The sequence below is a fragment of the Chelonia mydas genome, chromosome 10 (assembly GCF_015237465.2).
Source record: "Chelonia mydas isolate rCheMyd1 chromosome 10, rCheMyd1.pri.v2, whole genome shotgun sequence".
NCBI lineage: Eukaryota > Metazoa > Chordata > Testudines > Cheloniidae > Chelonia > Chelonia mydas.
Window position 1 is genome coordinate 35,885,737 of NC_051250.2, and position 27,350 is coordinate 35,913,086.

The 27,350-nt window shown below is 46.6% G+C and overlaps 1 protein-coding gene across 2 annotated transcripts in view; it reads left to right on the forward strand.

Moving 5' to 3' along the window:
• Positions 1-27,350, forward strand: part of LOC102939986 (ankyrin repeat and fibronectin type-III domain-containing protein 1) — a 562,352-nt gene that overhangs the window by 88,463 nt on the left and 446,539 nt on the right. For both annotated transcript variants that reach the window (XM_043524023.1, XM_043524024.1), the window contains exon 3: positions 1,852-1,994. In XM_043524023.1, coding sequence (XP_043379958.1) covers positions 1,894-1,994 — 101 coding nt within the window. In that variant the 5' untranslated portion in view covers positions 1,852-1,893. The remainder of the gene's footprint in view (positions 1-1,851; positions 1,995-27,350) is intronic.

The window sequence follows — 27,350 nt, forward strand, 5'->3', positions numbered from 1 at the left end:
GTGTGAAGCATGTAGAGTCTCTCCAGATTCAACATCTTTCAGCAGTAGGGCATACCAAACTGAGGGCCCATCACAGTATTGCCTGGTTATATTCCTTGAAGAGCTTGTTCCTTGTTTCTTTGAGAAGCAGTTACTTCTGCTGGAGGCATAGGTCACATTTCTCTCCTGACATCATGCTCTCCGGACTCCCTTGTGGTGGTCTTACTGTTTTTATTACTGTATCCCACAGTTCATACCTGATTGCTTTCCCTTAGTGACAGATTGGCAGATATAACTATGAAAGAGATTTCTATTCTGTTAATTTCTTTTCCCAATAGAGTAAGCAATTTATCAGTTCACTCTTAATGGATTGTCTTTCTCTGTGTGGGTTAGAGGTAGTCCAGAAGTCTGCTTTGGATAGTGGGTAGAACATCTCACCCAGGCCAGTTACCGCCGGATGAGTTCTTCCCCAAACTGTGTAACAATAAGTAAACTCATAGAACCAAGTTCTGCCTCTGTACATGAGGCTGCTACTGCAGTTAAAGTGTGCCCAGGATTAGGCACAGAAGAGTAAAAAGATGCTGGCCCTTATGTGTAATGAAAAGAGTTCTGCTAATGGCTGGTGCTTCTCTTACAGAATTTTAAAAAAAAATCTAATCTTTCTATAACTTCTTTTCAAGTCTACAGAATTATTCCAGTAGAGAATTATATCCCTGTTGCAGACATCTATTTGATTAAAAAACAATTATTGTTTTTTAGAAATTTCAATAGAAGGTTCTGGGTTTCACTGTGTGTGTACGTTCTGTTTGATTTTTGCACAAGCGTTAATAATCTGTCCTGAGTTAATTCTGTTTTGTTGGAGTGGCATGAGAGTGTGGCCAGGGATATGAGAGAGATGTTACTTCAGGGAACAGGGAGGGGGAAATAAATTAACAGATAAGATGTTTTCCTTTCTCCTATTGTTCAAGTGGCAGTACTGTAGCTTTTGGGATTCGGGTTTCCCCTTTGTTTCATGTCTAGTGTGCTAGCCTTCTGCCAGTGTACGCATGAATACCGGTGCAATGAGTAGGCCTGGGAGAATTCATTTTTTATTTTTTTCATTTTGACTGATAACATTGATGTTTATTTTTAAGCAGTTTTAAAGCAAATTTTAAGCAATTATCGGTGGAAATATTCTTTTGTCAGTTTGTGTGTATGGTAAAATCAACATTTATGTACTGATAAAAATCTAATCTTTCAAAGCCTAATAATGACAAAGTGTATGCACTGTGAGTGCGGTGTGTCAAGTCATGTAGACCTATTACAGTCAGTTTAAAGAACAAATGAGGTCCATAAGAGGCAGGACAGAAAGGAATCTGAATGTACATGTAGATGTCTTTCCAATCCTACTGTCCTACACACAGTTAATTTACTGTAATTCATTAGTTTATGAGGGTGATTGACACTCGTCTATAAATGTCTTGTATCCAGTGCTATCTCTGCATATTCTCCACAGGTACCAAGCAAATACCTAGCTTGAAGGATTGTATATATCTTTACAGTAGCATACCCATGTATGCAAACTTGAAGCTGCTGAGCCTCAGAGCATGGGCTGCTCCTTGCTTTATATGGAAATAGAGAAGGGAGCATTTATTGTGGGGTGGTAGGTTTGGATAAATATTCCCAGTATTCTTGGTCCTGTTTCTCCCTGTTTCGTTGCATGCGTTCTGCCCTTTCAGGCCCCCGGCAGGCAATGGCTGAGTGCTACAGGGGGCATTCCAAGAAGAGACGTGACAGGGTGTGTCAGTGGGAGGTTCTTGGCCACATGCTGAAGACCTGCATATGCTGACTTTTTCTTGCTAAGGGGGCTGTTTCCTTCTCTTTCCTTTGCAGTGGTGAAGTGTGTCTAGCTATGGTGAAGCTTGGTTCTGCGTCATGGCCCATGATATTGCTGCCCGCAAGAACCTGGTTCCAATTTCTGTGGAGTCTGTGAATCCAGACCCTGAGGAGCGGGGAAGTACGTACCTTGTAGAAAGGTGAGTTAGGGCCATTTATTCCTTCAGTATTCTCTCTCTTCCCGCCGCTGACACACGGGGAGCTCTCGGCCAGATTGCTGAGAGCAATAGCAAGTTGTTAAGCAGCTTCCCTCTGACATGATATAAATCAGGTCGTTCCTTTCAGGTGAGTGTTAACATGGGGGAGAAAACAGAAGCAGGGATTTATCCTACAGAGGCTTGTCCTAGTGCTTCATGCCAAACGAGAACACATGGCAGTATTGGATCTTTGTGTGCTTCTGGGAGTACATCTCTGAACGTAGGTTTTGCTTTCTGTTGGAAGATACAATGGTTGTGGTGAGTGAGTTTCCAGGCACATCCATTCAGACTCAGACAGGTGGAATTGTGAAATCCTTGCTGATCTTAAACATAAAAAAGAAGCTTACAAGAAGTGGAAGATTGGACAAATGACCGGGGAGGAGTATGAAAATATTGCTCAGGCATGCAGGAGTGAAATCAGGAAGGCCAAATCACCCTTGGAGTTGCAGCTAGCAAGGGATGTTAAGAGTAACAAGAAGGGTTTCTTCAGGTATGTTAGCAACAAGAAGAAGGTCAAGAAAAGTGTGGGCCCCTTACTGAATGAGGGAGGCAACCTAGTGACAGAGGATGTGGAAAAGGCTATGTACTCAATGCTTTTTTTGCCTCTGTCTTCACAAACAAGGTCAGCTCCCAGACTACTGTACTGGGCAGCACAGTATGGGGAGGTGGTGACCAGCCCTCTGCGAAGAAAGAAGTGGTTCAGGACTATTTCGAAAAGCTGGATGAGCACAAGTCCATGGGGCAGGATGCGCTGCATCCGAGTGTGCTAAAGGAGTTGGCTGATGTGATTGCAGAGCCATTTGCCATTATCTTTGAAAAGTCATGGCGATTGGGGGAGGTCCCAGATGACTGGAAAAAGGCTAATGTAGTGCCCATCTTTAAAAAAGGGAAGAAAGAGGATCCGGGGAACTACAGGCCAGTCAGCCTCACCTCAGTCCCTGGAAAAATCATGGAGCAGGTCCTCAAGGAATCAGTAGTGAAGCACTTCGAGGAGAGGAAAGTGATCAGGAACAGTCAGCATGGATTCACCAAGGGCAAGTCATGCCTGACTAGCCTAATTGCCTTCTATGACGAGATAACTGGTTCTGTGGATGAGGGGAAAGCAGTAGACGTGTTATTCCTGGACTTTAGCAAAACTTTTGATATGGTCTCCCACAGTATTCCTGCCAGCAAGTTAAAGAAGTATGGGCTGGATGACTGGACTATAAGGTGGATAGGAAGCTGGCTAGATCATCGGGCTCAATGGCTCCGTGTCTAGTTGGCAGCCGGTATCAAGCGGCGTGCCCCAAGGGTTGGTCCTGGGGCCGGTTTTGTTCAGTATCTTCATTAATGATCTGAGGATGGCGTGGATTGCACCCTCAGCAAGTTTGCGGATGACACTAAACTGGGAGGAGTGGTAGACATGCTGGAAGATAGGGATAGGGTACAGTGGGACCTAGACAAATTAGAGGATTGGGCCAAAAGAAATCTGATGAGGTTCAATAAGGACAAGTGCAGAGTCCTGCACTTAGGACAGAAGAATCCCATGCCCTGCTGCAGACTGGGGACCGAGTGGCTAGGCAGCAGTTCTGCAGAAAAGGACCTAGGGGTTACGGTGGACGAGAAGCTGGATATGAGTCAACAGTGTGCCCTTGTTGCCAAGAAGGTTAGCGGCATTTTGGGCTGTATAAGTAGGAGCATTGCCAGCAGATGGAGAGACGTGATCATTCCCCTTTATTCGGCATTGGTGAGGCCTCATCTGGAGTACTGTGTCCAGTTTTGGGCCCCACACTACAAGAAGGATGTGGAAAAATTGGAAAGAGTCCAGCGGAGGGCAACAAAAATGATTAGGATGCTGGAGCACATGATTTATGAGGAGAGGCTGACGGAACTGGGATTATTTAGTCTGCAGAAGAGAAGAATGAGGGGGGATTTGATAGCTGCTTTCAACTACCTGAAAGGGGGTTCCAAAGAGGATGGATCTAGACTGTTCTCAGTGGTACCAGATGACAGAACGAGGAGTAATGGTTTCAAGTTGCAGTGGGGGAGGTTTAGGTTGGATATTAGGAAAAACTTTTTCACTAGGAGGGTGGTGAAACACTGGAATGCGTTACCTAGGGAGGTGGTGGAATCTCCTTAGAGGTTTTCAAGGTCAGGCTTGACAAAGCCCTGGCTGGGATGATTTAGTCGGGGATTGGTCCTGCTTTGAGCAGGGGGTTGGACTAGATGACCTCCTGAGGTCCCTTTCAACCCTGATATTCTATGATTCTATGAACTGGCTCTCTGCAGATAAAGTTGTTCTTGTTTAAGTGCTTGCTCATTTTGATTCCATTCTAGGTTTGTGCGCGCCCATGTGTGCGGATGTCAAAGACTTTGACTTAGCGGCATCTGTAGGGCCGGCTGTGGCACTGTTTGGGGTGCTGCCAGCCCTCTCAGTTCCTTCTTACCACCCATGGTGGTCAGTTGGAGTGCCTTTTTCCCTTGCTTTGGAAGTGGCCAGCGGTTTTTCTTCTATCTCAGCCATGCACTTCTAGCTGTAAATAGTTTAACCCTTGTTTGTTAATTGTTAAGTAGCTGTTAAGTGTTTGTTAGATAGTGTCCCAGTGGGATGTTGCCCCAAGCGGGGCATGCCCGGGTCCCCAGGTTTGAAGCTGTGCTCCACGTAACAGGCCTATGCCTGTTAGTGACCCACATGATAGTTTTCTGAGCTGTCTCGGGGAATCCCACATAAAGGAGCACTGTCGCATCTGTAAAAACTTTCATCCTCAGACTCAGAGGGAGCGCGACATATGTCTCAGGGCCCTCCTGATGCAGACTGCCTGCGCACAGCTTCAGAACCGGAGTGGCACGATGCGGCTCCTAGCGGTACCTAGCGCTTCTGCCTCAATGTGGAGTGCACCTCCGGCACCAGGTTCCTCCCGGCACCGATCCGTGTTGCTGGTGCCGAAGAAGAAACCTAAGAAGATGGCACGAAGCAAGCCCGACTAGGGGGCTCCAGGCAAAGGACCCTGTGCACGCCTTATGCCCACTCTGGACCTACAGAAGGGCTCGGCCCTGGGGAGTTCCTCCCCCTGAAAGGACCCACCACCGACTCTGGGGAGCAGTAAAGGGCTCAATCCGACGGCACAGTCGACACTCTCCCAGCTCCTGGCACCAGGAGAGCAGAGAGCACCCCTGCTGCAGATGGCACCATGCAGGGCTATGGCTCCCCGAGATGGCAAGCCCATCGGCAAGGCCTTGCACAAGACAAGTGAGTGACACTGGTCTCCAGAGCCAAGACAGAGCCCTGGGTCACCACATTCTTGGTCTCTGCATTGGCCCAACTTGCTGTTACAAGTCTTCAGCCCCCAGGGTTTTCACAAAATGAGTGGTGCTGGTAGTGGCTTACCTGAAACGTCAAGGAGTCCAGTCGACGACTGGCTTATCAAGGGTAGGTCTCTGGGGCAGGTGCACAGGAGCCTCGTTCTGGTGGGGTCCACCTGCAGCGACCTGGGCCTGTTAATAAACAAAGAAAAGTTCATGTTAATGCCAGTTCAATGCGTACGATTAATCGGAGCGGTCCTCGACTCCATACGAGCCAGGATCTTCCTTCTGGAAGCGCGTTTTCAGGCCATGTCAAGTTTAAGCGCCCCATAAAGAGCCACCCGCTCATGATGTCCCACATGTGCTTGTGACTGATGGGCCAAATGGCCGCATGCACATACTTCAGCTATGCCCATCTTCATCTGCAGCCTCTGCAAGTGTGGCTAGCCTCGGTCTATACCCCGAGCAGGCACCCCTTGGACCAAGTGGCCACAGTGCTGAAACACATCTTCCTGTCTCTGGATTGGTGGCGGGATCCCAGGTTGGTGCTGCAGGGAGTCCCTTTCGTGATTCCATCTCCATCGCAGACCCTGGTCTCGGACGTGTCGGATCTGGGCTGGGGAGCCCATCTGGGTGAGTTCAACACCCAGGGCCGCTAGCTCCTTAATGATCTCACCCTTCATATCAACGTCAGCAAGCTCAAAGCAGTTCGCCTGGCCTGCCAGGTCTTTTTGCTGCACCTGAAAGTTAAGATAGTGCAAGTCCTCACAGACAATACCGCTGTGATGGATTACATCAACAGGCAGGGTGGCACCAGGTCTTCAGTCCTTTGTCAGGAAGCGCTCAGCCTCTGCAACTTCTGTGTGCGGCATGCCATTCATCTGGTAGCCACCCATCTGCCTGGAACCAAGAACATCCTGGCAGATCGCCTCAGCAGGACCTTCTCATCTCGCCATGAATGGTCGCTCCATCTGGAACTGGTCAGCCTAATCTTCCGCAGGTGGGGGCTCCCCAGGTGGACCTGTTTGCGTCCCGGCAGAACAGAAAGTGCCACGCATTGTGTTCTCTCAGGGCAGGGACAAGGGCTCCCTCTCGGATGCGCTGATTTATGCCTTCCTATTGATTCCATTAATCCACAGGGTCCTGCTCAACTTTAAGCAAGACAAAGCAACAATCATCCTCATAGCCCCAGCATGGCCTTGTCAACACTGTTCAACACACTGCTGAGTCTTTCGGCAGCCACCCCGCTGCAGCTGCCTCTTTGACCGGCAGCCACCTCTGCTGCATCTGAACCTGGTGGTGCTGCATTTGACAGCCTGGCTGCTGCGTGGCAGAGTGGGGACGAATGGCGGTGTTCTACTGGTGTCCAGCAGGTTCTGCTGGGTAGCAGGAAACCCTCCACCAGGGCCACCTACGTGGCGAAGTGGAAGTAGTTCATGCGTTGGGCCTCGGATCATCATATTCATGCAGAAGAGGCCCCACTGCAAGGCATCCTGGACTATTTGCTGCATATTAAGTTCCAAGGCCTGTCGCTGTCTTTGGTCAAGGTACACCTGGTGACCATTTTAGCATTCCACTCTCCGTTCCAAGGCAGATTGGTCTTTGCCCATCCGCTGATGGCACGGTTCCTGAAAGTTCTGGAGTGCCATTACCTTCATGTCCGGGACCTGGTTCCCCCTTGGGACCTGAATCTTGTGCTGTCAAGGTTCATAGATCCCCACTTCGAGCCCTTGGCTTCCTGCTCCCGCCCTGTCACAACTTTAAAGTCTATTATCTCAGGCTCCTCCAGGGCTGGAAGCAAGTGCAGGGTTCTGGGGGGAACTGAGAATCCTGGGAAACTCCCCTCTCTAGTTATACAAAGCTCCTTTTGTTAGCTCTGTGGAAACATGAAATATTGAATTTAAAGTATGTCCTTTCCTGTCAACAAAAGCTGTCAGTAGCTTTTGGCTGAATCTTGCCCATCCTGGAATGTTAGAATATGTCCCTGGAGCAATGCACTGGTGTAAAAACCAGGTGAGGCAGTCATAGGCACATGATAAGTTCATTTATCATACAGATGTCAGCTCCACATATCTGCTTTGTGTGTGTAATAAGCATGTACATATGTACACATAAAGCATGTCTATGTAATTAAAATACATATGCTTTTAAAAAACATACAGGCTTTTGTAATCATGTCACGTGCTCATGATGGTTAGTTAATAAGTCTGATAAGGTCTATGATTAGCGAGCCCAAAGGGAGAGGTGGTAGCAGTCCATTTTTGGCTTACAATCCCAAATATGAATGTTGGTCCCCATTGTTCTGGGCCGTGTCTGGTCATGTGACCTAATAGTGAAGGTGAGTAGGGGAGCTCCAGAGTACAAATTCCAGCCCCTTGAATGATCTAATTTTCCTTTTAAACATATAAAACCGGTTTGTCTGTGTTGGCAAGGCTGGGATGTGCTAATATTGCCTTTGTCTCTTACCTGGTCATCAGGAGAGCTGCAGATGGGCTGGGGTGGGGAGCCTTTCAGTAGATGGATTGTTGTGCTTCAATTTCTGTCTTGTTCACGCAGATCAGCAATGTGTGTTTGCTGTCCACCAGCCAAACGAGCTGTTTCTGTAATCTCTCTGGAGTTGCAGTCATGAGCTGCTCCTGACTTTCAAATATTCAGCCTCCTGTGCTGTTTGAGTCCCCTAAGAGCTGTCCTAGTTAGAGTAAAGTTTGGGACTGTGATAATCCCATGGCAAAAGCCATTGTGGTGATTCTCTTGCTCGTATGTCTCTATGTATGTGCATCCTTTAAATATTCATCCAGGGGAATAAGTGCAGTCAATCTAGCCAGGAGGTACCACAGTCCAGCACATTGGTCTTTAATTGTACGTGGCTCTGGACTCACAGACAAGCCTGGACCACCTGGAGTCACTCTGCCCCAGAAAGGCAGGCCTCTGCCAAGTGAACGAAGGGGGCATCCCTCTGCATTTAGATGACGGAGAAAAACTGATACATATGCATGAGTAGATCTGCCAGGTTTTATCCAGCAAAGTGCAGTGGTAGAGTCACACCTCAAGAGTCTTATCATTCTGCAGTCTGGCTTCATTTCTGTTTGGGGGTGACACTTGGATTTTAAAAGCTAAATAGTTGGCTTCTCACAGGGACTCAATCTCCCTCTGTCCCCTCGTCACCCCCTTATATGTAGAGCCCTGTTCTGCTTCGGGATGAATAGCTCCATGGAAATCACTGGGAATGGATAGATTGTGTCCTGCGATGGAGGAATCAGGCCCATGCTAGGCACTCGTCATTGTAGTGCCTCAGCATCTCCCCAGAGTCACTGCCTGGGAGGACTGGTTTCCTGGGTGGATGCAAGCCCTGTCCGAAGGGGAAGGGAGATATTGTAGTCGTGTTGTTGAGGGAGTGGGGCATACTTTGGTTCAGCCCAGAGGAAGAGTTTAATGAAACAATGAGATTCTTTCCAAAGGCAAGTATTCAGAGAATTTCTGACCAGAAGACAAGAATGAAAGTACATTCACCGCGCGGCCTGCTGTGTCTGTTACTACCAAGCACATGATTCTACCTAATTACATCCCCTCCAGTGCTGGGCTAGGTATTGATGGCAATGGTGGTCAGTCAACGGTCACCTCTTCAGTGTGGGCATGAGCCAGGTGCTCCTTCCTATGCACAGCATCTAGCATGCTGGGGAAAAAAGGCCGACGTGTGGACAAAAGGAAGGAACACCTTCCAGAGGCAGAAGCCTGGAGTTGACAGGAACTCTTAGCAGAGGATTCTCTTCCATTCAGGTTCTTATACTAGGCTCCTGACCGTGGTGTCTGAGTGTCTATGGAATAGATATTCTGTAGCCATCCTGTAGAAAGGCCCCGAAGCATCACCAGAGCTCCATAACGCTTTTAGGTGCTGGCGACGTGGATATTTCAGCTATCTGCTTTTATCCAGAGATGGCAAATCTTAGGTGCACCTCCCTCCTGCTATTTCTAAAAGTCAGTGGGGGTGGAGGGGGCTGACTCAAATACCACCCCTCATTTTCTCTCTCTGTTGCTGGAGGTGGGATCAGCGGCCGTGAGGGTGGACAGAGCTGTGCAGCAGATGTTGTGGTATAGCCTCGCTCAGTGTGCACAACTTGCTGAATGCGAGTGGGATGTAGCGGGAGATGTGGGCAGATGGAGTGGCAGAGGGGTGCTGAATCACAGAGGGGGAATAGAGAGGAGGGGGGAAAACCGGGGTGGTGGGGAGAGGGAGAGTGTGTGTTTGTGTGTGTACCCTAGCTATGGCCCTTGTTCCTGGCATTGGTGTTTGTATGAGGACACAGCTTTGAACACAAGAGGGTGCTGCTGCACTCTCCTAACCTGAACAGTAATGAGTGAAAAGAGCAGGTTCTTGAGACGAATTCCTGTAATGTGAGAGGGAGGAACGAGCTCTCTGCTTTGCAGCAGGATTTCTGTTCCTGGCCCCCGACACAGGCGGTGACGAGAACCAGCACCTCTCTGGCTGGAGATGTCCACACGGCTCGGAGAACTGGCTCTCTCACTCCAGAGCTGACTGGGCAGCCCTGGCACACACTCCCTTACTCTCAGCAGAGTGTGTCTGCAACAACCCTACCCTCACTCCATGCTAGTCTCTGCCTCCTTTCTCCCCAATGTTGGGCGTGGCTCCTGAAGTGGACCAGCTTGTCTTTCAGGCAGAGGCCCTATTCCTTGACTAGCTTGATCACAACTATTGTTACTTCCTGTCTTGTGAGCCGTGGGGACGGAATTCAGTTTTTGGCTCCTGGGAGTACAAGTCGGGGGATGTGCCTACAGCTCACTGGCTCATGCTTTGTCTGGGTGAGCAAAGAAGCCCGCTCAGCTGACCCCTGCATCTCCCACCCTCCCGCTCCTGGCTGAGACATTTGGCTACCACATGTTGGTGGATTTTTATGTTTGACAAATAACTTGGGCTGCTGCACATGCTGGCTGGCCAGTCCCACCCTGTCATGGCTTTTGTGGCCTGAGAACACGCTGCCAGGGCAGCAGCTCTTATTATCTTGGCTCAGGGGATTTCCCCAGCTGTCAAGAGCAATTCTGCTTCTTGCTGGTTTTGCCATGAAATGTGGACTCTACCTGTAGAGACAATTGGGTAATACAAGGCTTCAGGGAGATGGCTAGGCTCTTTTCCACTTCCTTTAACTTGATTCTCACCTCCTGTAGGTTTTTATGCTTGAATATCATTCTTACCCTCCAGGGCCCCAACACGCTCTTATTGCCGATTCTTCTCCAAAAGTCATCTTTCTTTTCTGATTTGCCTCTTATTTAGACTGATAACCATTTTAGTGATTTTTGTTTTTGAAAATGGATTATTCCATAGGGAGAAGATTTATGAGCTTATAAAAACATAAGCAAGATGGACAGATCAGAGGGAGAGCATCTGCTGTGGGACTTTTGGGGATGGCTTATTGTCCCTGAGACCTGTTCTCCTTTAGTAGAGCGTGTGCACGTTTTGGAAATCCCAGTTCCTCTCCTCTGACCCAGGGATGCTTAGTGATGAGGGAGCATGCTGCCACCTGACTGGTTCTAGAGAAAGGATGGGAGCTAAATTTGCTCACCAGGGCTGTGAAGTATAATGATTTTATGCCCTTTCCTGCATTGTCTGCCCCCCTGGATTACAGAACTGGATATAAAAGAAAATCAAAAGGCTGCAGTTAAGAAATCGAAGGGACCAAACTGGGAGGCATGTGGTGAATATAAATGTTGCCAGCCACTCTCCTCTCTGCTTTGGAAAATAATAGATTGGTTTGTGAAATGATTTGTTCACATAAAAGTCATAGGCAGGGTTTCTCCTTGTCAGTAGCCAGGTGGTAGCAGTGGGGTTTCTGAGGGCAGGTCTACACTGCAGCTGAGAGTCTCCCTTCCTAGGATCGCATTTGCCTTTTTCAAGGCTGCAGGGGTGAATGCAGCCGAGGCTCTGCAACCCCCACGAGGGGGTCTCGCCCTCTGGTGGGCAGGACCTGAGACCCTTTTCCTCTGGGGCCTTCCATGTGACCCTTTGACACATTCTGGCAACCCGATTTTGCGTCATAACCCACGGGTTAAGAAACCCTGCTTTAGCTCTTTCCCCTCCCTGGTGTTTTCCCTGTGAGGTATTTATAGACAGTAATCATATCCCCTCTCAGCCTTCATTTTGCTAGGCAAACTCTTAGTGTCCTCTTGTAAGACAGGCTCTCCATTCCCCTCCTCATGCTAGTAGCTCTCCTCTGCACCTGTTCCAGTTTGAATTAATCTTTCATGAATACGGTGACCAGAGTTCTACACAGCTGCAGGTGAGATCTTACCAGTGCCTTGTACAATGGCATTAATATTTCTCTCTCTGTATTGGAAATACCTTGCTTCAGACATCCTGAGATTGAATTTGCCTCTTTCAAGGCTGCATCATGTTGGTGGCTCTCTCAATCACAGGATAAAAATACTCTAGGTCTTTCTTCTCTTCTGTTGTTTCCACCTGATGAACCCACAGCATATAGCAGAAATTCTGGTTGTTAGTCCATAAGTGCATGACATTGCACTTTGTATTGTTAAATTTCATCCCATGTCTATGACTCTAGTCCTCAAGATCATCCACGTCTTTCTTTATGATATTCTCTGTATTAACAATGCCTCTAAACTTTGTGTCATCAGCAAATTTCATTAGCACACTCCTACTTTTTGCGCCAAGGTTATGAATGAAAACATTATATAAAATTGCTCCCAAGACACATCCTTGAGGAACTCCACTAGTAACTGCCCTCCAGCCTGATAGTTCTCCTTTCAGTACGACCTGTTGTCTCCCCTTTAGCTAGTTGCTTGCTCACTTTACAATCCCCTCTCTTCTCCGGTTTAACCAATAACTTCCCCATGTCAAATGGTTTACTGAAGTCCAGATAGATTAGATCCACTGCATTTCTGTCACCCTATGAAAGAAAGATATTCGGTTGGCCTGGCATGATCTACCTTTGGCAAACCCAGGTTGCATTTTATCCCATTTTCTGTTTACCCCTATGTCTTTAATTATTTCTTTCTTCAAAATTGTTCTAAAGCTGTACTTGCTATTGAGGTCTGACTAAGAGGTCTGTAGTTTGCCTGGATCACTTTTCACCTTTTTCCCCTTTCACATATATAGGAACTATATATTTGATAGATTTATTAAAAATCTTTGTGACTGGACTTGCAATCTCATGTGCCAGTTCTTCAGTATTCTGGGATGGAGGTTATCTAGTCTCCCTGATTTGAGTGTACTCAGCTCTTGGAGTTTTGCTTCCAACTAAGATGTGGTGATATTCATTTCTATATGCTCGTTCCCATTAGCCATCCTTCTTTTTCCCCATGTTCCATGTTATTATCCATACTGAAAACTAAGGCAAAGTATTCATTTAGTTTATGGGCCATTACTTAGATTATCCTTAATCTTGACTGTATCTTCGCAGCATTGCAGCCCCACTTCTTCTCTTCTTGTTCTTATTTTACTTACATGGTTAAAAGAGCCTTTTACTCTTTGTTTTAATTTCCTTTGCAAGACCTAAATCACCTTGACTTTTGGCAGTTCTCACTTTGTCCTATCCTTTCTGATCTCCAAGAAGTATCTTTCTTACGTGCCCCGGCTACTGCCAGGCATTGCTGGAGTGCTGACTTTCTTAGCTCAGTGGGGCTCTAATCCTGCAGTTTGATTCACTGAGGCAGACCCTTGTGCCCGCACTAAGTCCTGTTGAAGTCAGTGGGGCTCTGTACAAACTCTGGGGTCTGTCTGCAATGATTAGATTACAGGAGTGAGGCCATGCAGTGTACCTATATCTCTCCTTTAGGTGTTGGAGGTTATCTGGTTGTCTTCCCTACTGGCTGCTAGTGGACTGTCAGAGACTGTGACGTGTTGACCAATGTGCAGAGCTGAGTGTTTCTTCATTGTTCCTTCTGGATAGACACATGCTGATATGCTATAATTTCTGGAGTATTTTTTATTCCTTTAAGCCTGAGCTGTTGTGTGCAGGCTGCTGTCATTGCGCCTGTCAGGAATTACCCATTTCTCTGGCTGCAAATTCATGGATCCCCTTGCGAGTGCAGAGGGGAACATGTTCCTTGACCCCAGTGCCTTAGATCTATTTGTCAATATTGATGCTATATTCCCTAGTTAGCGCTGCACTGGTGGCAGATTGGCTTTTTCTTTACCATCCTCTCCTTCCCTGAAGCTGTTGTGTTGGAAACAGTGCTGAGAAAACTGCAGCAGCAATTTTTAATTAACTCACTAAAGATTATGCAGTTTGGTTCATTCTACAGCTAAATTCTGTCACCATCTATCACCCTGATCCAGAGAGACTGATAACAGCTTTTATATAGGAGTTACGAGACACCTGATGCTTCCCATATCCAGCCCATAGCAGATGGGAGTCTTGTTGGTACAGTTTGTAATGCTGGCTTTTAGCAAAATCCTGGGGTTAAATGGTAAACAAACTCATTAATGACAGGCTAGGTTTACTCACAGGACGTATCTCACTTTAGGGACCCACTGCAGATGATTTTAAAGGGGCGTGTAAATGGAAAACAGTTAGAATTGTGGGGGGGAGGTTATAACCTTATGCTCCCACTAGCTATGTCAAGGGTTGTCCTCTAAGCTGGGCCTGAGAAAAGTTGAACAGTTCAACAGTCCAGCTGTTGAAGGGAAGCTGCACAGATTCATAACCTGAAATGCTGGAGGTGAGAGGGCCAGCTGGCTGGTGGTTACATTCTGAGAGAACCTAGCTCTCAGTGCAAAGCAAGTAAAGGTTGCCTGACTCTCCTGCGTGAATTACAGGAGCCGGCATCTCTGTGCCAAGACATCTTAGCTGGGAGTTTGCAGATCTGCCTTTTTCCATCCTTTTCAACTCTTCCCATCAGAGCTTTGGCTAACCTTGGAGTTCAGAAATCTCAGGACTCCATATCCTTGATCAAAGCGGCAGTGAGTTTTAGCTTTAATCTCCTGCCCTGGTATAAGTCCACCTTAAGTTGTGCCCTGTGGTGGCTTCAGCACATGGTACTGAAACTTCACAGTCTTACAAAGTGGAAAAAGTACCAAATCAAAGGCTTGAGAGAAACAGACCCTGCAGGATGGCTCTGAAACAGGCAGCCCTGAAATTCAGGAGGCGAGGAGGGGTGTGTGGCTCGGATTGCCTCCCAACAAAAGATAATGTTGCTCTTCCACCCTCACATCTTGTTCTGAAGGTGGCTTCAGAAACTAATTCCAGGCACCCTGACTGGCACAGAAGGCTGCAAACGAATAGAAATTGCTTGCTGTTTGAATTCACAGACAATATAAAAAACAAAACAAGAACAAAATATGTAGATAGCTTTGCCATCAGCCTGTAGTTATGGTGAAAGGGTAGTTATGGACCACCCTTCAGGAGTTCAGAGTCCACCCCACAAGCACCTTTGATCTGAGTGGAATGAATTTACAGATCCCAGCTCTAACACTCATGGACGCAGTCCATATATCAAAATTTCCTGGTTTATGTAGCTGCTGGGATGATTTTGCTGTACAAAAGTGCACAGTCTGCTCTGCCAAGTGCATTCTTTCAGCGGGTCTGTTTCCTTCTATCTGTGTCTTTTATTTTCCATTGGTACAGTGAAGGTGAACGATCTCTGAAGATGTGATCCAAACTGAGTCAGTGGTAGTTAATTTGCTTCTGACATCTGCAATGCAACTCCATTTTCATCAGAAAGAGGCAGTGCCGCATCACAGGAAACACACTCTATTGAATTAGTTATTGCTGACAAGTAATAGCACTTTAACATGAGCTGTTGACTGGTCCAGTATCTGAGTGAAGCAGCTCCTGGTTTGTATCAATCTACGCCTTTTCCCAGCAAAACCTGTACTTGTTCGCCATCCTGAAAGAGAGAGCTTTGGGCCTGATTTTCACTTATATCCATTGGCTTCCATGGAAGCTGCAGGTGTCAGTATGATCCAGATTTTGTTTGTATTTTATTCCCTGGTTCACTGGATATAATAGGGGTGCCTCAACATTGAATTCCAGGAATTTTTAGGGTTGATAGGGTGTCTTCTTTTCACCAGACTGATGTTGTTAGGACTGGAGAGAAGTACGGCAGCTTTGCACTTATCTTGAAGAGATTTACAAAGATGGCATGACATCGACATCCTCATTTTACTCATGAGTCACTGCTAAGGCATAGAGAGGGGCTGGGACGTGGCGAAGGTCATGCAGGGCGTCCCTGGCAGAGCTGGCAATCAAATGCAAATCTTTTGACACCCGGCTCCTATGTTCAGTTGACGGGACAACAGCTCTCCTTTGTAACGTGGAGGCAGGGAGACTCCTCCTCAGCTTCACTGAAGGTCAGATGCTGCATATGTGAGGAGTAGCCTTTTGTCCATTGTTATCAACTGTATACCCTCCCCCACCCCTGCCATTGAATCCTCCTCTCTATTTATCTTGAGTCTTAGGGATCACCTAGTGGAGAAATGCGGCTATGTCTTCATCCGCCGTGCTCACTGGGACATCCAGGAAATACACGCCTGATTTGCTGAAAGTCCAGTCTGAAAGCATGGCTCCTCTTTGAAAGAAGAGTGTTGGGGTAGCCTTTCCTAACTCTCCTTCCGGTGTGTAGTCAGCAGATCTGTTTGCTTTAGTGGCTGAGAGTAAGTTTCAGCTGCTTCTGCCCTGCAGTGAGCCCAGTTCTGGGAGAGGGAGCTGGGGTTCATTTCTTCTTGTGAATCATTAGCAGTGGCTTGTAATTCTGGGTGCCCAATGCAAGACTCTCTAAGGGGACTGATTTTCCTGATTCTCAATGCTTTCTGGAAATCTAAAGGTGTCTTGAGTTGATCCCCCCGAATCGCTGGTCAGTCTGAGAAATGTAGGTGTAGATACACTGGGACTGCACAGGTGTCACTGTGAGGGTGCAATATTTCCTGCAGAGTGTTTATTGCTTCTGGTGATGTCCAAAGAGGAAAGAACCTGGGTTGACTCAGAAAAACCTCTCTGTTTCTTCTCTCTGCCCTCCCGCACCGAAAGTGCCTTACACGTCAAATGCCGAAAATTTCCATTTAAACTGACAGACTATGAAAGTGTTAAAAATGCACAGTTCTGTAGCCTCCCCTGAGTGATTTATGATAGGTCAGAGCAGGAGTGTCTTTGTGCCTCTTTGTGCACCCCAGGATTGTCATCTGGTGTGTCTCTAGGTGCCAGAATCATAGAACCCTTTCTGGTTCCCCCCACAAAGCATTCAGTGTGACATTTGACTTGCAGCATGTCCATGCAGCTGCACTGAATGTAGGGGCTGTGTCCTTATTTGCTTTACATTGCCAGCTTTACCCATTGGTTCCTGTAGTCACACAGTGCTCGTACGAGCAACAGCAGCTTTCCTCTCATCTACAGAGTCTATTTAGTTTGCATATATTGCTGAAATGATTGCTAGATTTCATCAGACGAGGGGCACATCTTTCCTAATAGCCTATGTAATTTCTTCCAGAGGGACGCATTGCATTAAATCTTTAATCCAGTAAGCTGTTGAGGGAGCACGCTCAGATTTCTATGTGCTTGCTATTGGTCTTTTGGATGGCGCTAATTGTACACTGGAGAATTACCCTTTTGGAGTATCTGGAGCTATTCAAGAAGGAATCCTCTAGGAGGCATGCTTTGGTGGTAGCAGTCTGCTTTGTTCTGATCCTGCATGATAAAATCAAGTCCTCTGTGTTGGGGAAGGGAGGGAAGAAGTTTGTTGTCCACATTGTGCCTTTTTAGAACAATAATATTAGGGTTTCATTAATCATGATCTATGTGGCGTGAAATAAATGGTGTAGGAAATTAAAGTGTGGTGTTTCGTGACTGCTGTGAACAGTTCTAATTCTAGCTGGATCTACATGCCTCTCCAGCTTTGCTTTCCGAACTACCTGCTACCTTACGAGCTTTAGAGTTGTGGATCTTCTTGGAATACCATTTAGCTTGGAAGTGGTTTTATCTGAGAAGCCTTTTCAAGTCAACTGCTCTGGGGCTGAGTGTTCTTTAAGACTCTTGACCATATCACTCCTATGGCTGTTTGGGAAAGTAACCAGCTTCCCCTCTCCTCCCTCTGGAGTTCAGAGCTCCGATATTGTTTGCAAACGGAAATCAGTTTGGTTTCCTGACCAGCTCCCTAGTGGATTTTGTCCATATTACAAAACCCACTTTGCAGTTTGGTATGACTGACGACATTTGCTCCAGAGAGGCCTGGGACTGGAATAATACGAGTGAGACAGGTCAGAATCAAAGGATGCAGATAAAGCATGGGGATGCAGGAACTGATTATTGGGTGGTGGTAGAGGGGGTTGTAGGTGAGGGATGAGGTGCTTTAGGGGGCCCCAGGGCTAGAACAGCAGGGATGTTGCAGAGCAGGATTCGGTGGCGTTGTTGGAGGAAGGGGACAGATTGTATTATCCCATTGTGTCAATCCCAAACAGTTTAGTCAATTTTATTTTCATCTAGGTTATATCCTTGGCACTGGTGGCTATGTGTGGGGATGGTCTTACATATAGAATTATACCTTGTCTTGTCTTTTTTTTCCCTTTCCTATCCTGTTGTCCTTCTCTGCAAGAGGATAAGTGATTTGGTGGGAAAGCCTCATTCATTTTTCATTCTCAACCAGCAGTGCAGTTGTTGACTGTTGGCAATTGCCTTTGATGTATATTTACAGGGACAGTGACCTGTAGAAGAGGTAAATCGGGGACATGAAGCTAGTGCTTGGGATGGAAGCTTACCACAGCCTGCTTGCACATGTGCACGTGCTCTCTGACCCTCCACTGGTATTGCACAAGGCTTGCATGCTTTTCAAGCTGGGTAGTTTTGCCTCACTCCTTTGCTCTTCTTTGTAACTTGTCACTTTTTATGGATTTTAAAGCCAGAAGGATCCATTATGATCATCTAGCATGACCTGCATACCACAGGCCATGGAATTCCACTCAGTGAGTCCTGTCTCTAGCCCAACAACTTGTGGTTGAACTGCGTTTGTTAGAAGGGCATCCAGGCTGGGTTTCAAGTCTCCAAACGATGGAGAATCCACCACCACTGTGGGTAAGTTGTCCTAGTGGTTAATTATCTTCTCAGTTTGTTGGCTTACACTTCCAGTCATTGGCTCTTATTATGTCTTTGGCTGCTAAATGAAAGAGCCTCTTATTGTCGGTATTTTCAGCGCAGTGTATTATTACGGTGACTTAACTGGGTGCCTTGTGAGATGGTATCCAGTTTCCGGAGTAATACAAAAAGAGGATGCACAGGGCCTTCTGTGTTCCATTCCCAGTCTCCTGTCTCTCCCCACCTCTTCAATACACAGTTTGTTTTCAGAGCAACTCTGTCCACTGCCAGGAGTGACAGCCTGACCCTATCTAGACTAGACAAATAAGCTTCTCTCTAGGGTTGGCCATAACAAGCTAATGTGGCTTTAATGTGTCAGATACTGTCTACATTAGGTGCTAAGTGGTGTTTGGAAACATGTTAACTAAAACGAGTTACCTAGCATGTTTTAAGATGCCACCTGTTTTATTAGCTTGGACTGCTAAGTCGTTGAAATGAGGGGACCTAATGGACATTCTAGGATATGTTTGGTATTGTCTTCTACTGTATCCCTACTTGTGGGGGCTTAGCTTTTATGTGGAAAGGAGAAGAGCCTCATAGTTTGCTACACACTGAAGAGGGAGATGCTCAGTTCCTTGTCTTCACCTTGAAGGCCCTTAAGCTGACACCATCCTGCTCTGCTGCTCCATTTACTCATTGCGCCATTGACCACGCCTTTGCTCTGCCAGCACTCCCAGCTTTCACTGCCTGTCCATCAGCCTGTCCAATAAGTGTTACCACCCTTCCTGCCCTAGCTTCTGTGGTATCACCTTATTCCCCTTAAGACGGGGTTCTCAAACTGGGGGTCGGGACCCCTCAGGGGGTCACGAGGTTATTACATGGGGGGTCGCGAGCTCTCAGCCTCCACCCCAAACCCCGCTTTGCCTCCTGCATTTATAATGGTGTTAAATATATTAAAAAGTGTTTTTAATTTATAAGGGGGGGGGTTGCACTCAGAGGTTTGCTCTGTGAAAGGGGTCACGAGTACAAAAGTTTGAGAACCACTGCCTTAAGACTCCTCTTTAAAACTCACCTGTGCTGAGAGGACTCCAAGGCAATGCCAGCTGAGGGTGGCTAGTTAGGCAGCCATCCAGGCTAATATGCTCGTGGTGCTGAGGTACTGTTGTATGGCTAGTTTCCTCCACCCCAGCTTCCCAGTTTTGTTTGGTCCCCTTGTTGGGTTCTGTTGTTACCTAGGCTGGAAACTTGTTGAGGCAGGGGTTGCCTCTTTTTAAAATATATGTACAGTACCTGGCACTGTGGGGTGCTGCTGCCTGACTGTGGCCTTTTGGAGCTTCTCTTGTACAAATAATAGGCTGATACACACACCTGCAAGAAAGTCCTGTTCAGAATATGGGGTGGGGGGATACGCAGTGGCTAATTGTTTCATGATGGCCAGGATTAGATCAGCTGCTATCATCAAAGGGCAATAGACCTCTGCAGAATGTCACCCCACAGTGGAAAGAGTTGCAAGCAAAGTAGCTGAGCCACTATTTCTACCTAATCATTGAGCAGCTTGTGTACAGGAATGGCACAGACTGCTAGATTGTACAGTGGGTGGGCTATGAGGAGAGCTTGCACAATGATGGCTTAAGGAACTAGCATGACTACAAGCAGCACCCTTCCCCCCCCCCCCACACACATAAAAAAGGCATCCTGAACAAGTTACTTTTAGGCCAAGTTCTGCCCTTCAGTGCACATCTGGTTCCCTAAGTGGGAGCCCTGGGAATGGTGCAGATTGAGGGTCTGCCCAGGCACTGGGAGGGCAGGGGACTCACTCAGGGATAGTTAGAGAGACAGGAGTTCAGAGTTTGATTTTGCCCAGACTGGAGGGGGGTGGAACAAGGGTGGGGCCTCAGGGGTGAGGGGCAGGAAGAGGCAGAATGAGGGCAGAGCCTTGGGGGAAGGGGCGGAGTGGGGGGCGCGGCCTCAGGGTAGAGTGGGGGTGGAGCACCCACAGGGAAAACTAGAAGTCGGTGCCTATGAAACTTCAGATTACAATTTAATTAAAAGATATAACACTTTTTGTTTTTAGTAGTCCTATTCATGACATGCTCTTTGCATTTTTCTCAGCTTGGACAATGAAAATAGACTAGCCTGGTCTGCGGTCTGCCAAATGGTGCAGAGGGCACATGAGTCTGTTTGGCAGAGAGCTGGTGGGTCACCTGGTGCTAGCTTGGTTCTTGTTTTCAGCTGTTAAAATGCATGAAAAGAAGCTGGTTAATCAGACTCACTTTAGTTTCTAACCTATTCTTAGTCAGTTTCACGTTTTGCCACTGCTGCAGTAGCATCAGGTTGCAGTGTTACAGTCGCTGTAGGGAAGGCTTTCAAAAGAAGAAACCCCATTTTTATTCACAGTAGGTTTTTACAGTTTCTATATTTTTAAGTTATATCTGTCTGAGTGCCCCTTTAACTTGTATCTCTGTGTACCTTATCTCTCACATGACAGTTTGCTCTTTTCACTGCGAGTGGAAGGCTTTGTGGTTTTGGTGTGTGTTAGCAGACATTTTAGCACTGTTGTAAAGGGCCACAGCCGTCCTCCTTAGATCAACAGGCAGATCTTACTGCCTATATCCAAGGGTTGAGTGTGGAGGCTTCTAAATCCTGACAAAAGTCAGAAGTGGAGTAAATTTGCAGGTCTCTGTAGAGAGCAGAAGCTTTTAAGAGAAACCACAGGGAATCATTAGTCGCTTTCAGTCAGGAGGGATCTGGAGCTGAGGTTTTAAACATTTGGGTATTGGATGCAAGCTGGAAGGGATTTTGACATCTTCTGTTAATTAAAATCTGGCCTTGCCTTTATTCTGTCTTGTCTAATCTAACTCTGTTCTGTTCTGGTATTTGAGGGGTCGGTTACCATAGTGTATAGGCACCATAATTAAAGAGTAAAAGGAAACTAAAAGTGAGGCACTTGTACTCTGCTCTTCAGGCTGCTGCTAGTTTGTGCATGTGCATAATGGAGAGAGGTGCCCTTCTAGGGGCACCAAGAGTTAACCAGATCTGGCTAACTCTGCAGTGAACAAGTACCCTCAGAGACATGAATAGTGACAGCTCTCTTTGACAGGTTTCAGAGCAGCAGCCGTGTTAGTCTGTATTCGCAAAAAGAAAAGGAGTACTTGTGGCACCTTAGAGACTAACAAAGTTATTTGAGCATAAGTTTTTGTGAGCTACAGCTTATGCTCAAATAAAATTGTTAGTCTCTAAGGTGCCACAAGTACTCCTTTTCTTTTAGCTCTCTTTGAGCTGCTTACTGTGGGAGAACCAATGCAAGACATGCTTTGCATTTTGCCCTGTTGTCTGTTGGGCGTAGGCTTCCTCTGAATTATTCTGCTTAGATAGTCCATAGCCTAGGGGTGTCCCATGAGATCTCTCTGCTTCCAGTTTGCAACTGCATCATCCTGGATCTTGAAAGTCGCAACACCTCTGAATATAATTCTCGAGATGGCTCGTGGATGGTAAAGTGGGCTCTGGGAGAGCCCTGGGTCAGTCACAACTTGGTTAAATACTGGGACATTGAATTGGGCCTGGGAATAAATGGGGAGCCAGCAGAGAGCATGGAGGCCTGGTTTGATGTGTCTGTGAATTTCTACCCTGCCCAGGAGGTGTGCTGCTGCATAAGCTGCAGCATTTTGTGGCTGCCCTCAGAAGTGTCAGCTAGAGTGAGTTCCAGTGGTCCAAGCTGGAGGTGAAGTAGGCATCTAGCCAAGTAGCCAGATCCTCATTCCATAGGGCTGTGCGTGGCCTGTTGGAGAGTCCAGAAGGCATATCTTGCTTGTGTGTCTTAGCAGTAATAAGAAATGGTGTGTGAATATGTGTGTACACACCTGATCTCATGTGCTAAAAAATGATGTAAAGCCACCCATGGCCATAAGGACTTTATGCTCTGCTGCTTCCTTATCCCAGATTGTCAGTGTGGATGAGGAAGCTTTTGCTTTTAAGATGCTTTGTCCTGTTGCCCAGGGAGCTTATTTCTTATCTTGCTAGAAAGCTGTAGCAAAGCACTGTTAGTATTTATGATGTGTGCGTATTGTATCCTATGTGATGTGGTGCCACCCTGATGATGAGGTGGGTACATGTGACCTGCAGCTGGTGTGTTAGCATATCTTCCCTCCTGAGCTGCTGTTAGGGCCTGGTAGCAAACTCCCCTCTTGCTAATCCTGATGGAAGGAGATGCCCAGCTCAGGGTCCAAAGGGAGTGTAATAAATGAGGGTGCTTCAAGTTCCAGCCTCAAGTGCATGAGCAGCCACTTTAACAAATTGCCGCACATCAGCAGGCGGGCCAGCTCTGTTCCCAAGGCAATAACTAACCCTCTCAATTCGTAGCAACTTTGCTGATCATGGAGAGCGGGAGCCCACTGGTCTCTTGGCTCCCTGGGGATACAGGCTTCCTCATCGAAATGCCAGTGCTCCCTAGCCTGATGGAAGTGTTTCTGACGTGGAAGGGGCTTATTTTTACACTGGTTGCTTTGGGTTTCTGGAGGTGAAATCATCTCTGTCCAGAATGAGCATAAGGCCTAGGTACCACTGGAGATCTGTTCTAAGGACATACATGGCACATGGTGTTGTGTGCACTGGGGTGAATCATCCTGTTGAGGATATTTCTTTGGCAGGTGCGTTTATCGGCCTGTTGGGATTTTTGACCATTTACTGATCCTCCATTTTTTAACTCTTGCAGCTGTCTTCAGTGTGTTGGAATACTGAACTTGGGAGCAGCATTGCAGCTTCAGTATTATTGGTTTCATATCTAAATCGGCCCCTTTTTTGAGGATACCTGGCTGTGTCAATAGGGAGTACGGGTGTGGGGGTGCGTGTGTTGTAGGGAGAGGAAGGCTTGGCTGTACTCAGACAGGTAGGGCTGTACTGCGTCACAGGCATGCCCTTCTTCCCCTCCATTTGGAAGGTAATATTCACATTCATGGACTGATTTGCTCCTACTGGCGCTATAGCATTGTTGCTCAGACAGCCATTCTTGGTGAGTTCCTATCAGCCTGCTCCGTATTTCCTGGACTGGTTCTTTTCCCTTGCCCTTTTTATCCCGAAGAACTCGGTGGTGGAGTCAGTCACTTGCCATTGGCTACATGGTAATTGTGCTGACACTGTTTGATATGAAGTAGTGGGGTAGATAAAGAATTGGGGCCCCAGCAGGAAAGACTTGCTGTGGGGCAGATGAGGCAGAAGACAGACATTTGTGCAGAATGCAGGTCTCTATTCTGCCAGTACATTCTGGTCTCTTCTAGTCTGAAATATGTATTTTGTGTGATCCAAAGAATGCAGTGGTGGTGACAGGGAAGAGGGAGTGTCTCTGACAAGGAGAAGCAAGGATCTGTGCCTGCACAAGTGGAGGAAATGATGCCCTTTCTGGAATAAGGGAAGGGAAAGATGGGCAAATGGGGCTGTCCGTGTTCTTGTTTAAATTAGAAGTGTGTCTCTGTGGGTGAGCCAGAGAATGCATTCAGAAGAGCTGCAAGCTGGGGCTGATGGTGTTGAGAAGAGGGTGCCTGCCACTAACATGGGAGTTGTGAGTTTCAATCCTGCTGGGGCAGCACGCCATAGCAATTTGGGAGGGGCTTTGTGGCTTCCTGGATGCACAGGAGGTAATGAGACTGCGGGGATGCCGGAAGCAAGCAGCAAGTTCACTGTAGTGCAGTGATGGTCCTGGAGATGTCCTGATGCGATGCACTCTGGTGGTGTTAAGAAAAAAAAAAGCCAATTTAATTCTGGTCTGGACTCCAGGCTTGTGGAGATGTCACTTCATGGCCTTGGGAAGTGGTAGTCCCTCCATAGAGCTCTGGTGAGATTGCACATGGCAGCCATCAGTTGCAAGGAATTCAGAAAAGAACAAAATCCTTAAGGGCTGGAGGGACTGATTTGTGGGGAAAGATCAAAAGAACTATTTGAATATATCTTGATTAAAGGAAAGCAGGACGTATGATCACTAGAACCATAGTAAGGTTGCAAAATCCAAGGGAGAGGAATTGTTTAGGGGTGTAATGTGATCTTATGCGAATCAGTGGGAGGAAATTAAGCAGAGGTAAATTGAAGAGAAATACTGGGAAACTCCATGGAATAATTTCCCTGAAGGACTGTTGGAAGCACTGGCATTTGAGTCATTTGAAATTGGATGGGACAAACACTTAATGTACTGTTTCAGAGTAGCAGCCGTGTTAGTCTGTATTCGCAAAAAGAAAAGGAGGACTTGTGGCACCTTAGAGACTAACCAATTTATTTGAGCATAAGCTTTCGTGAGCTACAGCTCACTTCGGTGAGCTGTAGCTCACAAAAGCTTATGCTCAAATAAATTGGTTAGTCTTTAAGGTGCCACAAGTCCTCCTTTTCTTTTTACTTAATGTACTGTAGCAAATAGCCATGCAGTGGTCAGGGGATGGAGGGAGGAGACCTATTATCTGATTTGTATGGTTCTTAGAAATGTATTAATACATCAGTCAATTTGTGAACGATCTCCTGTGACCAGCAGTTAATGGTGTTTATTGACTAGTTCATACTGTAGCTTTTTAATATTCCACAGTGTCAATTTGTAGAGTTAGAAACTGTCTGCTCTGTGTAGTTCAGCTGGCATTGATGTACTTTCTCTCTGGTAATTAGTTTGGCTGGTGGAATATCCCTATTGCCCAGACCTTGGCTCAAGCCTGATCAATCAAAGGCAAATAGATTGTTCAAAGCTCTGCCTCTCCCCTGCTACAGGGATAAAAGGGCTGAAAGCTGAGAAAATGGGGTAAGAAGATAAAACTGGAAAGTGAGCCAGTCTTGAGAGACGAGTAAACAAACAGCACTTAAACTACCCCCTCCCACCATGGTGTGTTTCAGGCACACAGAACTGTGCCCCCACCACCAAGACACTAATAAGAAACCTGGGTGGTGCTGTTCTGCAGAACCATTTCTGATGAAGATCAAGGCCTCCCAGATCTGCTGATATCACAATCACAGCTCTGCCAAACTGCTCCAGCTAATCCTCCCACCGTTCTGTATAGCTACACCTAACACAGTGTGTGCAGCTGGAGTGCATGCAGATAACTCCCAGTGGTGCTTGCCAGCTCCAGGGGGCAGAGTGAAGATGGTGTTGGCTGGTGCCTTAACTCTTTTTAGTTCCTGTTTTTCAGAGGTTTGAGTTTTGCTGAACTTGACACCCTGGAAGGGCACGATATGCCACTGGACAGAGGACCTCCTTCATAACACAGTCCAAAGAACCTCACCCTAAACTTTTGCATCAATCTGGTAACTTCTCTCTGAACTAGAGCATGAGCCCTTTAAACAGAAGTATTTCAAGGTGTTTGGGGTTTTTCATAACTGTTCAAACTAGCACACAGGCTCTCTGCTTTACTGTTTTTATTCCCATGCTGAAACTTACAAATTCTGCACCCTTTTTTCTTTCCCCTCTACGTCTGGAGAAAGGCTGATGTTTAGGTGAGAGAAGAACTTGGTAAGAAATAAAAAGGCAGGCAGATGATGACCAGCCAGCTTCAGAGAATGAGAGATCAATAATGATAAGAGAATAAAAATATCAAAGCCAGGAGAGTCAGGATGTTCTTCACCACTTTGGGCTGGAAACTAGATGCTGCCACAGCCTTCACCGTACGCTTCCCTTCGGTTCCTAAGAGGTCCTTCTTCCTCCCCAAACAGAAGGCTGTAAATCCCTACACCTGTCAGGGAGAGGGACAGAGCAACCTACTCCACCCTTCCTTCAGGGGATCCCTTTAGGGAACTTTTAAAAGAAGAATGGTGAATTGTCGAGGAAATTATGGTAATATAATGGATAGAATTTCTAAGGTTCCAGTCACTGTAGTCTCTAAATGCTATAGTCTTAATGTATGCTGGCTGGAGGGTCAGCATCTCACTTCACCAGCATATCCCCTTCCAACTCGAAACCAGGGTACAAATGTCAGCCTAACCCTTTGGGTCTGAGCCGAACCTCAAGAAGGTGCAAGTGGCAATAAAGAATTGTGGTGGTGAAATCCTATGAATTACGTACAAGGAATGGAAACTGATGGGGAAATGATAGAAGCCATCTGCTGCAGACCATCAGGAGAGGAGTGGGGGAAAGGGATGGGTGAGGTGATGATGAAAAATTTCTTGGCGGTACTCGAAAGCACAGGAAACAATACTTCTAGGCAACATCAGCTACTCAGATACCTGTAGCATGTGGTTCCCAAATTATACAGAAATCAACTTCCTGATCCAGAAGGAAGAGAACCTAACCAGAAGAGCCATCTTGGATGTACCTTTGATTGACAGGGAGGAACTGATTGGAGACCTGAGAATAGTAGGGAAGCCTATCAAAAATTAAGATGGGAACAAGTAATTCTTTATTAATCCATCCAGTTTATTGCTTATGGTTCTGTTACTCTCTAGATGCGTAGGTTTCTTTCTCAATGCTAACTCTGTTATTTTTCTGGGGACTGTGGATAGTCTGTAGAATAGTAATTGCCAGGATCACTTTCCTTTCCTTTGTTAACTTCTTTTTACTACATTGGCTCCTCCTTCAGTGCAGAACATCCGCCATTTGCATAATTTCTCAGAAAACATTGTTCATGGTTCAGTAAGCAGTGAACTATTTTCTCTGACAAACGATGCTGGTGTATAACTGGATTTGTGTAGTTTGGGACAAGTCTTGGTTGCCTTGCTCATGTAAAGTAATGAGCAGGATTTAGCTCATGTGCTCAGTTTTTTCCCTTCCCTTCATCTGGTCAGTGCTGCTTTACAAAGTCTTCATTACTTCCTAATTGTGCAAACTTCTTTTCTTGTAAAGGAGCTTAGTGTCTCAAAGATTGGAGAGCTATTAATTTAATCTTCCCCTCTATTTTTAAAGGGACCAACTTTCCTTCTCCTTCTCTAGTTACCAAAGCCTTTCTCATTTCTCCTGCCCTCCCCCACATTTAACCACTTTGGCTGCTACTAACTTATTTGGTTTTTGTGCTGACCTTCTCTCTCGCTT